Source organism: Choloepus didactylus, chromosome 10 (genome assembly GCF_015220235.1).
Source record: "Choloepus didactylus isolate mChoDid1 chromosome 10, mChoDid1.pri, whole genome shotgun sequence".
In the NCBI taxonomy this organism is placed as follows: Eukaryota; Metazoa; Chordata; class Mammalia; order Pilosa; family Megalonychidae; genus Choloepus; species Choloepus didactylus.
The window spans coordinates 33,116,558-33,132,658 of record NC_051316.1 but is presented as its reverse complement, the minus strand read 5'-3'; the positions used below and the strand labels follow the sequence as shown (position 1 = coordinate 33,132,658).

The 16,101-nt window shown below is 43.1% G+C and overlaps 1 protein-coding gene across 2 annotated transcripts in view; it reads right to left on the bottom strand.

Annotated features, from left to right (window-relative positions):
- The window catches only part of LOC119545430 (ras and EF-hand domain-containing protein-like), an 87,190-nt gene that overhangs the window by 20,997 nt on the left and 50,092 nt on the right, over window positions 1–16,101 (bottom strand). For both annotated transcript variants that reach the window (XM_037850916.1, XM_037850917.1), the window contains exons 9-14: window positions 15,274–15,362; window positions 11,014–11,248; window positions 10,612–10,749; window positions 10,348–10,495; window positions 4,120–4,201; window positions 2,358–2,472 (exon numbers count right to left, since the gene is read on the bottom strand). In XM_037850916.1, coding sequence (XP_037706844.1) covers window positions 2,358–2,472; window positions 4,120–4,201; window positions 10,348–10,495; window positions 10,612–10,749; window positions 11,014–11,248; window positions 15,274–15,362 — 807 coding nt within the window. The remainder of the gene's footprint in view (window positions 1–2,357; window positions 2,473–4,119; window positions 4,202–10,347; window positions 10,496–10,611; window positions 10,750–11,013; window positions 11,249–15,273; window positions 15,363–16,101) is intronic.

Here is a 16,101-nt window from a genome sequence, read left to right as displayed (position 1 = left end):
GGTTTTCAATCAAAGCATATTAACTTTCAATTCAGGGGGTCCATTTGCCACTGGCCATTCTTCTGCTGCTCGACCCTCTCTTTGCCACACCATTAGTTCCTACTCAGATTTATGGCAGCCATTTAAACTATCCCTATGGAATGCCCTCAAATTGGAAAGTGTGATCCATGGGGATGGTTCATTATACTCATCTTTTTTCTACTGTGAAAGTCAAATGCCAAATGGTATCTAATTTTCTACTTCCTAAAAAAATTAATTCATCTTGAACACAGATGTTTTAGTTTCTTTGGCTGTTCAAGCAAATATCATGAAATGGGTCAGGTTAAATGATGTAGATTTATTGGCTCATGGTTTTGAGGCTAAAAGAAAGTCCAAATCAAGCTGTCATCACGGAGATGCTTTCTTCCTGAAGACTGGAATTCTGGTGCTGGCTGCTGGTGATCCTTGGTCCTGGGCTCCTCTGTCACATGGCAATGCACATGACAGCCTCTCTAGGCCTCTCCATTCTCTTCTGGGTTCCACTGGATTTCAGCTTCTTGTTTCTGTGGCTTTCTCAGTCTCTGTCTGAATTTCATTCTGCTTATAAAGGACTCCAACAATAGGATTAAGACCCATCCTGACTGAGGTGGGCCATACCTTAACTGAAGTAACCTCATCAAAAGGTCCTACTTACAATGGGTTCACACCCACAGGAATGGATTAGGTTTCTTCCTTTTCAGACCCAATGGAAGGGTAAAACTCATAGCCAAGAGGGTTACTTACTTACCATGTGTGGGTACTTAGCCCTGGCAGTTGGGGTCATGTTATGTAAGGGCTTTTTCAACAGTGTGACTCCTTTTCTTGAGCAATTATACCACAATCCAAAGTCTTAAAATGAGACTACATCCAAATGTTTTAATAATAGTACAAATCTGTGATATAGATGACAAACATCTGTGGATATGAGTTATCTGCGATTGCCTGTATTCTCTGGACTTGTTGCTCTACCCCAGGCAGCTCCATGTGTCGCAAAGTAGACACCTCGCCTTGACGTGCTAACAGCACTCTGTATTTCCTTTCTTTACATCAAAGGCTTCTTTTATGAATCTGCTGCTCACCTTGGTGCTTTATAAAAGGAGCAAACTGTTCAGTCAGGAAGTCCAACTCCAGCCCCAGTTCTGCCCCTAATCACTAAACAGCCATAGGCAAGTGGCAGAGACTTTCTATGCCGCAGGTTTCTCATAGAAAATAAATGAAAATAACAATGCTTCTTGCTTTGAAACTTTCTCAGATATATTACAGAGATGAATATAACAAACAGAAAATTTTGTAAAATAGTTATATAAATGTAAACACACTTCCATTGTATTTATAACAATTTTACACATGATATTCCAGTAGAACAAAATGTATACTTATTCAATATTGCCTAAGTCCATTGCAATCAGTCATTTTTCACATCATTCCTTGAGTCAGAAAAAGAACAATCATTCTGTTTTTTTTACAGGGTATGTAATAGGACCAATTGTATAATACAAAGGCTATCATGAGATCAAACAGCAATCAGTTCATTATTTAGCCACTATTTAATGTTAATGTCTGTTAAAAATTATAGATGATATACTTACTTGAGAAATTGTATTAGCCACTAGTTTTTTTTTCTTCAAGAGCATGTACTCAATCATAGCCTGAGCTTTGGTTTTTATGTTGATCTAATGTCTGTTGGCAACATACTAAATGTGCTCAAAATCATTTCCTATTTTAAAAACATATACCATAAATCTCAAAGGTATGAAAGCTCTTCAGATGAAAGATACCAAAAGAAAATACAGATGTTACCATATGTTTAAAATATCAATCAGTATTTTGGTGGTATCCTGGGATGTTTGAAGACCCCAAATCTCGACCGGAAGAAGGTTGAAGACATAGTTCCTAGAGAATTTGGACCTCAGGGCGTGCTTATAAACACATGATTTCACCTATTCCTTCTCTTGGGAGGAAGTCCCTCTACACATCCCACCAGCTCCCCATCCTACCATGCCGTCTCCTTCTCACTCAGAACCACACTTGTTTTACGTTAGATGCATCTTTACTTGCTTCCTACAGGCTTCTGATTTTATCTCTAAGAAAACCCAGAAGTTGTATTCCTAGAAGCTCCCTTTACCAGTGTCTTGGCTTCATGGACTTGCCCAGCAACTGAGGACCGGACAATACTGCTAAGTATCATGGAAACTCTGCCCCTAACACCCACTTTTTCCTGATCGCTTGGATCAATGGTTCCTAATCAAGTTCACCGTGATAAAGAGGAGCACGAGCATTTTCCAGGATAGGTTAGCACTCCCTATGTAATTTTCTGCTTCTCCATTTTGACTTCTTACCTCAATCATATCAACCCATTCTCGCACATCGAGGAAGCTTTTCTCACATGTAACATCATACAGCAGCAAAACACCATCTGCTTTTCTGAAGTAAGACTTGGCGATACTTCTGAATCTGGAAAAGAGGAAAGCACAAGACAAGGAGTGGTAAGATTCTAATCAGTCAGTCAATTTAGTGCCACCTCATTCTTCCTCTCTAAAATAAGTTCCCAATGAAAAGAATCTAATGGTAACACATTACTGTGAAATGGCCATCTCCAGGGTCTTTAATGACCCAGTGAAAGGTAACAGGATGAGACTCTGGCCTTCTGATTCAGAAAAGCCAACGATTTTCTCCACCAAACAATTCTGAGTATGATAAAAATTTCAACCTTAGCACCAAGCTACCAGAGCCCACATTAAGATATAGAGGAGGGTGAAAGGACACATGCATTAGAGAAAAATTATTTTTGGAAGGAAATGGGTAGGGAGCTTTGAGGGTGGGTGAAAAAAGAACCAACATCTGTTGATACCACCATGTGCAAGAACTTTACACACACTGGAGTGGGGAATTCAGTGAGGGAAAGAGCATATGTCAACACATATTCATATAACATATTCTAAAACCAAGTGCAATATTTTATAAGTACTTTTAAACAGGGTCCTGTTAACCACAAATGTTTTTAAAATGTTAAGACACCCAGCCTACCAGAGATTATGATTATAAGGTCCATAAAGGCAGGTATTTTTATCTGCTTGCTCACAGTTGAATGGTGTCCAGTATAGAGGACAGCATCTAATACTTACTTCTTTTTAATCATATTTTTTATTGTGGAATATAACGTGTATGTATGTATGTATGTATATACATACACACACACACACACACACACATACATACATACATACATACATACATACATACATACATACATATATAAAACATATAACTTTCCAAGTGCAACCCAAGTAGTTAGACAGCAAATTTCAAAGAATGTTATGGGTGACAGTTCCACAGTTTCAGTTATTTCCTTATTGTGAAATATAAAATATATGCAATAAGGTAGGATCTTTCAAAGTATGATTTAACAAATAGTTATATAGGAAATTTCCGAAAGTGTTATGAGTTACAGTATCATACTTTCAGTTATTTCCTTATCATGGAATACATATACAAAAAGGTGCTAACTTTCAAATTACAATTTAACAAGTAGTTATACAGCAAATTTCAAAGAATGCTATGGGCTACAGTTCTACCATTTCAATTCTCTCCTTCTAGCTATTCTAATACCCTAGCAACTAAGAAAAAGAAAATTATATAGTTACTTTTTGAACAATTGAATGGGTTCTGTTCCCCAAAAGTCAGACAAGATTAAAACCTATGCATGATGCTTCTGGTCACCAGCAATTAGTACAAGATAAGGTATCCTTATGACGTGCAGGTCTGCTAATTAGTTCACGCCTCTGCCCTGGAACTGAGGGGAGCTAACAGGTTCTCTTATCAATCATTTATCATTGCACAGCTAAGCAGCTCTTCAGACTTCACTGCACTCAGGAGTGTGGCCTCACTGAAACTCTTTTTAGGAGACGGCGCTCTCTTGTCCCCAAGGAAACATAAGCTCAATGAAAGCATAAAGGTCTTCCTTTAAGATGGAGGAGAAAAGCCTGGGAAAGGGAAGTATTCTTGACATGTTAATATGAGTATAAAATAAATATCAAAAGTCTAGCAAGTCTTGTCTTTGTAAACCCAAGCAGAGCCCGAAACACGGGGATGAGCACTTGCCTCTCCTGACCAGCTGTATCCCAGAGCTGCAGGACGGTTCGCTCTCCATCCACAATGAGGGTTTTCATTTGGAAATCAACTCCTAGAAGGTGATTTAAAAAAAAAAAAAAAAAAAATGGAGAAATGACATGACCTATTCCATTGGGTTTCACTGTCAAGTCTACTTTAGATGAGACTGTGGAGAGCCGTCTCCCGGGACGGGCATAGCGCATGCGCTGTAAACCTGCTCCAAAGTCCCCCCGCCCATCGAATGAGCCAAGATGGCGCCCATATCCTGCTTCCGCTTATGACGTGCACACTCACTATTCCTATCTGCCAATTGAGTGCATATGCGCGGCGCTAGATCATTGGTTATGAGTAGAGTACTTAAGAGTTTGCCCAAGCGAACCTCGGGGAGACAGCCCACTAGGAGCCGTACCTGACGGCCACATCGAGGCTGCTCTCCCGCGAGGCACTCTGCCCCGCGTGGAAACCTGTAACAGAGAATGCTTATCTAGCTTCAGTAAAAGACTTGCTCTTGCAACCGCCGTGTGGCTCGAGTCGTGACTTCCAGCCAGGTCAGTTTGCGTGGTCTGCATCTCTCTCTCTCATCCCTTGTTTCTCCCCTCGCCGGCCGGGGAACAGGGGTCGAGCGGGGCGGCGCCGGACAAGTGGTGGCCCGTACGGGGAACGCTCCTCCTCCTGCCTCGCTCTCGACGGTCCCTCTGTGAGGAGAGCAGCGCTGCGCATCGAGCTTACGGCGGACTTCCCGCGCCTGATCAACGCGAGAAGGTGAGTGCGTCTTATTACATGATAGTTAGGGCCCGTGGGTTTTCAGGTGACCCCGGGGGACTCGGAAGAGCTCTCCGAGTGACTGAAGTATAGTGCCGACTGCAATCATGGGGCAGTCCGGAAGTTCACCTCTCTTAGCTCCCTTAAAGAACCTTTTGAAACAACGGGGTATCTCGGTCAGGAAAAGCTCCCTTCAGCGTTTTCTTGATGATGTTGATACTTTTGCCCCTTGGTTTGCCTGCACCGGCAGCCTTAGCCTACCCTCTTGGATGAAGCTCGGTCGCGACATAGACCGAGCGCGCCAGACGGGCGTGTGTATGGACCCGATTCTAGTACCCATATGGGAGACCGTCCGTGCGGTCCTTGAACTAGAATCGGCTGCCGGCCTAAGCCCGTCCTCTGCCTTGCAAGAAGCACGGTGCGCGCTCCAAGAAACCCAGTCAGTTTCGTCAGCGGACGGCTCCTATAAGGGCAAACCGCCGGAGTCCAGTGACTCTGACTCAGAGTCAGATAGCGATACTGGCGAGGAGGCGGAAGCATCCCCGCTAATTGAGTGGGAGGAGCCTCCCGCCACACCCGTGCGGCCTTCCGCCCCGCCAATGTCTACCGCTGCACCCCCAGGGACACCCCAGCTCCCAACTGACGCCTTGGGCGGTCCCACCAAAGGACCTCGCCGAGAGCTCCCTCTAGTGGCCATGCCCAGTAAATGTAATTATCCTTTGCTGCCAGACCCGGAAACCCCGATGGGCCGGTCAGGGGAGGGGCAACCTTTGCCGTACCCCCCGCCCGAGTACACAGGCCCTCAGGACCCTTTGCCATTAGGTAGTGGTGGGAGACATTTCTGGAGATGGAACCCTTTCACAACATTTAGACCTTTTGGCATGCTGGGTGGCTACCAGCCACTTGAGCCGCAGCCAGTCTCAGAAATGTACCCGGTTATTATCAATCCCCAAGGTGGCAATCAGCACGAATCATATGATTACAAACTATTGAGGGAATTGAGGCAGGCCGTCCATCAGTATGGCCCCAATGCCCCTTATACCTTGAACATGATCGAGAACCTCTCTGCTCTAAATCATACACCCGCAGATATTTTTCAGCTAGCCCGTGCTTGCTTGCCGTCAGGCCGATTCATAGATTGGAAAGCATGGTTTGAGGAGTTAGCTGAAGAGCAGGCCGCAAGGAATGCGGCGGGGAGACGTGGCGGGTGGAATGCTGACATGCTGTTGGGGAGAGGCGCCCATGCCCAGAACCAAACGGGTTTCCCACAAGAGGTCTACGCCCAGATCTTCCGCTGTTTTGTGGGTGCCTGGAAAAAGCTAACAGGTAAGGGAGAGGCTCAGGCCTCACTCAGCAATATACACCAAGGCCCCACAGAACCATTTGCGGATTTTGTAGCCAGGATGCAAACCGCAGCTGAGAGAATCTTCTCAGATCCAGGAGTAGCAGAGACTGTGGTTAAGCAAATGATTTTTGAGCAGTGCAACAAGGAGTGCAAAGTTATCCTGGCACAAAACAGAGCAAAAAATTTGACAGAGTGGGTCAGGCTCTGTAGAGATACTGGCAGCCCTTTAACTAATGCAGGTCTAGCTGCCATGCTAGCTAGCTCCCTACAGGTGGCTACAAAAGGCCCGAGAACCTTAAGGGCAAAGTCTAACGGGTGCTATGGCTGTGGCCAATCAGGGCACTTTAAGAGAGATTGTCCCAATAGACGTCAGCCCCCTGCCACTCAACGGTTTGGCGAACCAGGTGCAGTAACCAGGCCGTGTGGCCGTTGCCACAAAGGCCCTGACCCGGTGCTCAGCTGGGCCAGAGGCTCTGTTTGTGTTTTTCCCCAGGAACCAGGACGTCAACCAGTGTGGGTTCCGGAAAGACTGGTGAGAACCGTGACATCACCTGAAGAAGCCAAGGAACAGCTGTCAGAAACGCCAACGAATATACAACCTGAACCATTAGACCAAGCCTCCGACCCTGCTGATGATGGCGACGACCGACAAGACGATAATAGTAGGACTGACCACCCCGCGGTTGCCCAAAAAGAGGATCGGTAACTCTGTTCTTTGCTCTCCTATAGCAATCCTTCTAATCTGCCTTTTTCTTTTTTTTAGTGGAACTGTGGTAGCGCAGGAGAGTGGTCTTTGGGGCCTGTGGCATCATCCCCCGACCCTGGCCCCATTCTCTGCTGGGTCTCCCGCCTCTCCTGTGTTTTTCACTCGTACCGTCTCTAGGTCTCCACCACCTGCCTTCTGACAGAAATATTTCCTCCACAAGCTTCAACGAGTCCTTCCCCCTCACCAATGACACACTGATCCTCTCTTTTGCTAACCTCTCTGTCAAGGTTGTCAACACCACAGTTGCGGCGAATGCTACTTGTGAAACTGGTAATGGCGAGTTAAGTAAGGGAGTCTTGCTTGAATTTCTTAACGTTACAGGGAAGAGCCGCCAGTCTTGTGAAGGGATCTTGAGTAAAAATGAGACTCAAAGGTGCCTTTTCCTTCCGGGGTTTGCTCCTACAGTCTGCAACCGTTCCAAAGACCCGGATGCCTCGCCGCCCCGCTATCCTAGTGTATCGCCCAAGTTATGTCTGGCTCCCCGTCAAGGCAACCGACTGGGTTGGCCCTGTTTCTCAAGTTGTTTCACTTAACAATATCCCCTTCTCTAAGTCTAGGCGTCCAAGAGGCATACCTTACCCGAGACGTGCTACGCCGCCACAATCAGATGCTGAACTTAAATTTCCAGGCCATTCAGAAACTCCTAGCGGAGATAGATGAACTTGGACTAGAAATAGATGGACTCTGGAGAGTTCTCCAGCAGACGTGTGATACCTGATGGTTATTCGGGAGGCTTTGTGTCACCCCGGTTAGGGTGAACTTGACAGAGGAGCAGCAAGATGTCGCCGAGTGGCTCAAGGACACTTATCTCCCCAACTTCACCAATCTCTCCGACCAAGTGAAATCCGACCTTCAGGGACTTGAGAACATTAGGAAATTGAAGCCTGTTAGTTTCGACCTTTCCACACTGGGCGAGACTGTAAAAAATCTGTGGGACCAAGTCACCTCTTGGTTCTCTTGGCCCAATTTGACTAATTGGATTCTCTTGATGGTGGGACCATTGGTGGGATTAGTCATTGTTAAATCTTTGCTAGAACGCCTGTTTCAAGCGCGGCAGTACCGTGTTACCACTATGATGGCTATGTCCTCCACCTTTGATACCCCCAACAGCGACCATTCTGATGGCCATACCCCATCCTGGCCGCCTCGGGCGGGGCACTCGGGAGCGAGGTTTGTAGCTAAGCGCGCAGCTGTGTCCCGGGTATAACGGGCGATGCCAGCAGTCATAATTTTTGTCTCAGGTAGGTCCCTAAGGCAGAGTCATAGTTGTGGCCAGACTTGACTCTAGCCAATGCATAGGGACGCCTAGTGACACCTCCGACTCTGGTTAATGCTATCCCTGCCCCCGCCTTTGTCCCCCAGTTGCAAGGCAAAGCACTGCAGGGAGAGTCATGTTGTTTCCAGCTCACGGACTCTCCTGTCTCCATATGAGGTGAGCATTCTGGTCGGTGCTAGAGGCTCCGCCGCTAAATGGCTGAGACCTAGTCCAGACTCCCCAAAGCACCGGAACAAATTGTGAGCCATCTGGGTTCACGGGAGCACACTCATCACTGGGGACACTGGGTCGATATAAATAATAAAGGGGGAGATGTGGAGAGCCGTCTCCCGGGACGGGCATAGCGCATGCGCTGTAAACCTGCTCCAAAGTCCCCCCGCCCATCGAATGAGCCAAGATGGCGCCCATATCCTGCTTCCGCTTATGACGTGCACACTCACTATTCCTATCTGCCAATTGAGTGCATATGCGCGGCGCTAGATCATTGGTTATGAGTAGAGTACTTAAGAGTTTGCCCAAGCGAACCTCGGGGAGACAGCCCACTAGGAGCCGTACCTGACGGCCACATCGAGGCTGCTCTCCCGCGAGGCACTCTGCCCCGCGTGGAAACCTGTAACAGAGAATGCTTATCTAGCTTCAGTAAAAGACTTGCTCTTGCAACCGCCGTGTGGCTCGAGTCGTGACTTCCAGCCAGGTCAGTTTGCGTGGTCTGCATCTCTCTCTCTCATCCCTTGTTTCTCCCCTCGCCGGCCGGGGAACAGGGGTCGAGCGGGGCGGCGCCGGACATGAGACAAAAGCCATTAACGCAAAGCTCAGCGAGGCAGAGAGGAACGAACATTGTCTTCAAGAGGCGTGAACTCCAAACACTAATTATAAACCAGTCTACAGTTTGGGTGTCCTGGGTAAGGATTTAAACTATGGGCAAAGGGAAAATCTACATTCTATTTGCCCAGAGCTGAACTCAGTCACACACACAGACATGCACGCAATGCATGCACATGTATGTAGATGTGGCATGATCTCTAGTAACTGAACCAAATACTGTAGTCTTTATGACTCAGACTGAAGTCAACTTTCAACTTTGTTACTTGAAGGGCATATCAGAGAACCATAAATTTACAAAGATACCCATTATGGAGAGGGTAATCGATCTGTTCTAACGTTTCTGTTTATAAAAATAAGAACTCTTCAAAGGAAGAAGTAAAATAAATGATAATTTGCATATCATCAACTCATTTCAATGATTATTATGCAAACTAGGAAAACCAGGATACTACTTCTTTCCTTGTTCTGAGAGGTATTACTCACGCAATCTGTTGTGAAGAAGAGGAAAGGAACATACAGCTGGCTATGTTTTTTTTGTTGTTGTTGTTGTTATGGAAACTTTCAAGCACACACAAAGAAGTAAGAAGAAGTTAATAAAACCCCATGTAACCCATTGCCCAACTTCAAAAGTGATCAAATTTTGCCCATCTTGTTTCATCTATCTTCACACATGCAGCTGGCTATGATTTTTGACCATGAAGACAAACTCACCATAATATCTGTCACTTTACCAACATCAAATGATACAGTATAAGAAAGGTTTTCCCTGACCACCCTGTGTAAAACTGCCTCTCCCCACATCTCATATATAATTTTTAAACTTTTTTTCCAACCCATATCCCTTCATTGGGGCATAAGTTCATTGAGGGCCAGGTTTCTGTCTCCTTTGTTCATTGTATACCCTTAGCACCTACAACAGTGCCTGGCTCATAGGAGCAGCTCAGAAAATATTTGCTGAACTAAATGAACCTGTCATCTCAAGCATTAAACTTGGTTTGGTTGATCTGACTAGCTAAGTAGACCCCTCTGTCCGTTGTCAGTCATCCTTTCCTAAAGTTGGACCATAGGTAAAATAGAAGAGGATCATTCTATAGATAAGATAGGTAGACAATTGTATGAGAGAGAAGGGGGGGAGAGGGAGGGAGGGAAAAAGAGATCTGTATATCTGTGTACATAATCCACAAAGAAAATAAAATGAAATAAAGAAAGGCATTTTCCTATTATTATATGAAATGGAAACCATACCTAGGGTGGCATTTGTATTTCCTCGAAATTCATTCTTGCAAAGTCTCATGAGAAAACTAGATTTCCCCACTGCGGCATCCCCGGCAAGCACAATCTTGTACGCCTTCTGTGAGCTGGGAGATTGACGGTTCTCAACTGCCGGCTCTGTCTAGGGGAAGAAGTCACAGTAGGTGGTAAAGGGAGTATCAAGTTTCTTCCAAATAAATAACACGGCACAGAAACCTGACAGTGTCCATGAATAGAAGTGCCTTAAAAACGACCTACCTGGGGTGAAAGCACTGAGATCGGCTTTCTTGAAGAACTAACGAGGCTGCCTTCGCTGGTGGACTCTTGCAGCTTCCAGTCTAAGATGGAAGCCACACCTTCCGAACCATATGTCTCTTCATCCCTTATTTCAGGAACCTATTTTATTTTTTGAAAAAGTCAATGGTTAAAAAGCAAAGTCTGTCATTACATATATACATCATGGGTTAAAGAGAAGAAAATATGCAGCAGGATCTACAGTCGATGCCATTACAGAATAGAGTAGCCCCAAGAAAGAGCATTGTACTGACTATGCATCAAATTCATAACCCTCAAAAAGGATTCCCATGATGGAAGGTAAAATATAGTGATAGATTTCAATCAGCAGTCAGGCCTAGAAGAGCTGTGATTTCTGGGGCTTACATCTGTGTCTGAAGCATCACCCCCAAAGCTCTCCTGAGCACACTGCGACCTCTGAAAGCACCTCTGGTGTTTGTATTCCACTTCGGAGTCGTACTCGTTGGAATCTCTCAGCGTAGACAATCCGCTGTCAAAGCAGCTCTCGGGCAGACTGTCAACTTCACAATTCATCCTCTGCATAGGATCGCAGAGGGCCAAAGAGTCACAGTCTTCATCCACATAGGAAGAGCGGGATGACCTGGCCACACAGGAGAAGAGCGCCTTACCTGAGGGCCGACAAGACTCAGGAATACACAGGCAATGGAAGGACAGGGGTAGAACCAAGAAGACTGACACGCTCACTTTCACCAGAAGCCATGGGATGGCCCACGACTAAGCATCCAGGGGAAACGAAAGGTTCAAAGCAATGCCAGCTCATTCTATGCAACAATCAATTAAAATAAATCAAACATTTAATAACTGAAGTTATTTTAATCCCCTTCCTTATTTCCTGATTCAAAAATAATTAGAATGCTCAAGATGTTAATGCAATTTCAAGTTGCATAAATAAAACTGTTGGGAGAACAAGTGAACTTTCATGCTAATGAGGTCAAATCATATTCTAAACAGTGTGTCCATTTCTGGATAACACCTCTACTTTAAAGGGATGCTGAGAACCCAGATGGGAAAAGCAACAATGATGACATGAGAATCAAGTTTTACTCAATGTAATTATTAACGGTTTTTCACCTCAGATATGTGAAGAGCTGACACATGAAGAAGAATACATTCTCACAGCTCACAGAGTCAAAACAAGGACCAAAATAACGGAAAGATTTCCGGGAACCCACATTTCCAATCAACAAAAAACTAGAAAAAAAACAGCAGGCAATTAGACATGTGTAGTAGTGGAGTGGTTTGGGAGATGGGATGAATTTTCTGCCTCTATTGCGCTGACGCTTAGTCTGGACAAAACCTTATGGGAGATGTTTCGGTGGGAGGTGCCTCAGATAAAGTTTAGGGGCCAACTTCTCTGGATCTTTCCATTTAGGAAACTGTAAGATTTTATAACTGAAGGGGAAATTAACTTCAAACAGGAGAATCAAAAGAAACTGCATATTTCCTTATTTCCTTCTGCTTTTTAAATTGGATTTTCCTAAGACTCTAAGCCTACATTGAAATGACAACTTTGGCTCCGACTTCTGGAGTGCCTGCTATGCACTGGGCCCCATCCAAGTCAGTTTCCATACATGATCTCATTGGAAAGGGGGACTGGGAACTGGATAGGGAGCACAGTCACCAAATATGAGAAATAATAAGATGTCTATGCTTAGAAAAGAGAGGATGGTCTTAACAGAATTAAGTGTGAGCCATGTAAACCTGAGAAGTCAAAAATTTTTTGTACCATTAGCAAAAGTTTAAAACTAATTGCAAAAATGCAAAAGTGGTTTAGCCACTGACCTTTACATATGTTGTTTCACTATGAAGTCACAATCCTGAGTCAGGAGGTTTTATATCATATCTCAATTTAGCTAGCAATAAGCGTGTGTGTGTGCATGCATGTTCTGTTTGTTTTAATGTTTATGAAATTCTCCTTCTAAAGCTGGCTTTAGGTCAATCTCCAAGGAACATAAGAAAACCATTCTAATCACAATGTAGTTCAAACTACTTCAGCTCCATGTCCTTGGTCCTAGCCAGAACACGGTTGTGCTGGTTTGAATCTGTTATGTACCCTATAAAAGTCATGCTCTTTAATGCAAACTTGTGGGTGCAGACTTATTATGGGTGGGAGCTTTTGATTAGATTGTTTCCATGGAGATATGACCCACCTAACTGTGGGTGAGATCTTTTATTAGATCATTTCCATGGAGGTGTGGACCCCGCCCAATCAGGGTGGGTCTTGATTAGTTTACTGAACTATTTAAGAGAGCTCAAGGGTTGACACAGATGCTGACACATGGAGATGCTTGGAGATGCAGATAGAAAGATGTTTGGAGATCCTAAAATAAGAGATGAAGCCTAGAGTTTGCCCCAGAGAAGCTAAGAGAGGACCCCCAGATGCTTAGAGAGAAACACCCTGGGAGAACAAGCAAGGATGCACAGGAGCTGAGAGAGAGAAGCTAAGAAAGATAGAGCCCAGAGACATTTTGAGAAAGTCATTTTGAAACCAGAACCTGGGAACAAGGTACCATCAGGCACCAACCCCAAGCCTTCCCAGCTGACAGAGGTGTTCCGGACACCATAAGCCTTTCTTCAGTGAAGGTATCCTCTTGTTGATGCCTTAGTTTGGAAACTTTTCTGGACATATAACTGTAAATTTGTAATTTCATAAATCCCCTTTATAAAAGCCAATCCATTTCTGGTATTTTGCATAACAGCAGCTTTAGCAAACCAGAACAACTGTTTAATCTATTTCTATTTTTGATAAGGAGTGAAGGAGAAGTGAAATCCTTAATTGAGGAATCACCTCTATGACTGGACTCCAAGTTATAAATCTAAGAACATGATCAGAATCATACAGATCAGATTTTCTCAAACTCAACTTACATACACACACTTTTAAATAAATTATTCTTGCATGCCTCAAGTGTGGACTTAAATGTTTTCATTACAATTAAATATGTAAAAATAGAAAACAAATTATATTTTTGTTAAGAGTTCTTATGAAAACATTCACACACTCACACACACACAAAACCAAAATGAATTTACAGACTAAAATCACATAAAACCAGAAAAGACAAAAAAATTCAATTTACAACATCCTTTTATTTCAGATTAGCATCAAAAAGAAAATTTAATGTTCAACTTCTTATATAAAACTAATAATCCCGAAAAAGGAGCACCAGCTCAGGCCACACTGGCCCTCAAGTTACCAAGTCACGTCACACTTGAGACCATGAACGCTAAGTTCAGGTCACTCTGCTGGGCGCTGGGGACATGACGGTTTTGTCCCTTAGAACCTACTGCTGAGGAGCTGTTAGTCCAGGGTTTATGAGCCTTATTCATGGTTTCTCTTCTGTTCAAAAAATAAATCCTGGTGACATTTCTAAATAATTTTCAGGTCTGAACCTTTTCAAAAATGAATTCTGGTGAACTGAATTTATTGTCAAATTTCTGAAACAATTTTCAGTCAGGTACCTTTTCCTCCTATTTGCTTAGAATGAATTTTAAATATTCATCCATAAAAATGGCATCACACCCATCCATTTTTAATTTTAAAAAGTATTGCAATTTTTACATTTTAATAAAAAAGCAATATTCAGTCTTCAATAAAAGCAGCCCACTGCTGCTGTATCAATAAACGATTAGAAACTTTTACTTAACTCATCAATGAACAATAAAAATATTTTCTACCTGAATAAAATGTTCTTAAAAGTTATCACCAATAAGCCTTGGTAATTGACCTTGAAAGGAGGCTTGATCGTTTTGCTATTGCTGGGATAGTAAATACATTATTCTCTATGAGAAAAGTTCCCAAATGAAAAGGGGATGAATATGAATCAGCAAGCTCCATCAGAAACGGAGACCTGGAAAACTTCAATGCAGACCTTCACTTCTACCTTCAAACGTTGATATACTCCAAAATTAACTTTTGAACTAGCAACACTGGACATGTGTTTGCTACACACAAGCCTATAGTCATGTAATTTTAAGTGTTTATTAGTAGGTGTCAAATAATAATAGGACCAATATAATACTTCCCTTGATTAAAAATAGAGCTAAATTCTCACTTTCTGTTAAGCCTCATGACTCCTTTATATAGATTATCTCAAAAACATCCACTAGTGCTACTGCTATTCATTTTGAAACTTTCCTTTTCCTCCAACATGGCTTACTTAATATTAGGTTGAGCTATTAAACATTTATAGATCATGCCAAATAATCTCAACACCATAAACCACAGTAATTATTCAAGCAGATTAGTACTACCAGAATACATTTTCTTAATTCCCCATCTGCCATTCCACTGGTTTCTCTGAAACACCTCTTACCTGGTCTACTTCTAAGAAACCACATGCAATTAGAATTGATGTAATGGGGAGCATACAAAAAGTCAAGTCATGACAATATCTTAAGAAACCAACTTTGTCCTCTCCGAAACATTTTACTTTTAATTTTTACTTGTTTCATGTTTCAGAACTTTAAGGTTAGAGAATAGAAAATAGGAAGAAATTGGTGCCCAGAATATATTTTATTATTTTAATTCATCTCTAAGGAAATTTACTTTCCTTTCAAATTTGATCCAAAACTGGAACAAAAAGAAAGTTGGTGTTAACGTACCTGTCATAGACCAGAGGTTGAGGCGAATGAGCATTAAATCTGGGGCTGCTTCTAGGAATTGTGTTACCTGGAGATATATTGTTTATGCGCTGTAATACATAAATAATCTTTTGTTATTTCATGTAAATGTTTTCAAAAAACTTTTTTTAGCTGTAGCACTCTATTTAACTTTTTCAGCTGTAAATAAAGTTTGGTAACATCCCTGAGCAAATGTGAGCATGAAAATCAAGGAAAATATTGAAGCAAGATAACTGAGCATAGTAATCTCTCTTGTGCATATCTTATCCCTACTGCATATTCCGTAAGGCAGTATTCTGGTTTCCAACAAACTGCCAGGACCCTGCAATGCCAACTTCCTCCAATTCTCCTCTTCTCGAACTCTAATTTGGCTTTGCTACTGGTTCCCTCATATCCAAAGGTTTGGCACTGGAGACCCATGCTTGAAGCTGACCCCAAAGGGTTAAGGCAGATGCAGTCCCAGGAAGGTCCTCGAAATTCCAAACGGGAGCTTGGCTTTTCTGTGTAGGAAGGTTTGGAATCCATGATGCTTCTCTGATAATCCATATCACAAAGAAAACCGAATGTGTCAAAACATCTTACCCTCCACTCACCCAGGACAATATTTTATTTTTACCTCCATGGGACTTTGTATTTTTCCTTATCTTAATGCTATCTGTGCACATCTTAACTCCCTACGAATTACAAACCCTTCCAGGTCAAAGCCCACAACTTACACACCTATCTCTTGCATTCTAGAACGGTTAACAAAATAGTTGGTTAACATCTAAGGATATTTGCAAAGGGGTAGCACATTTTTAAATTTAATTT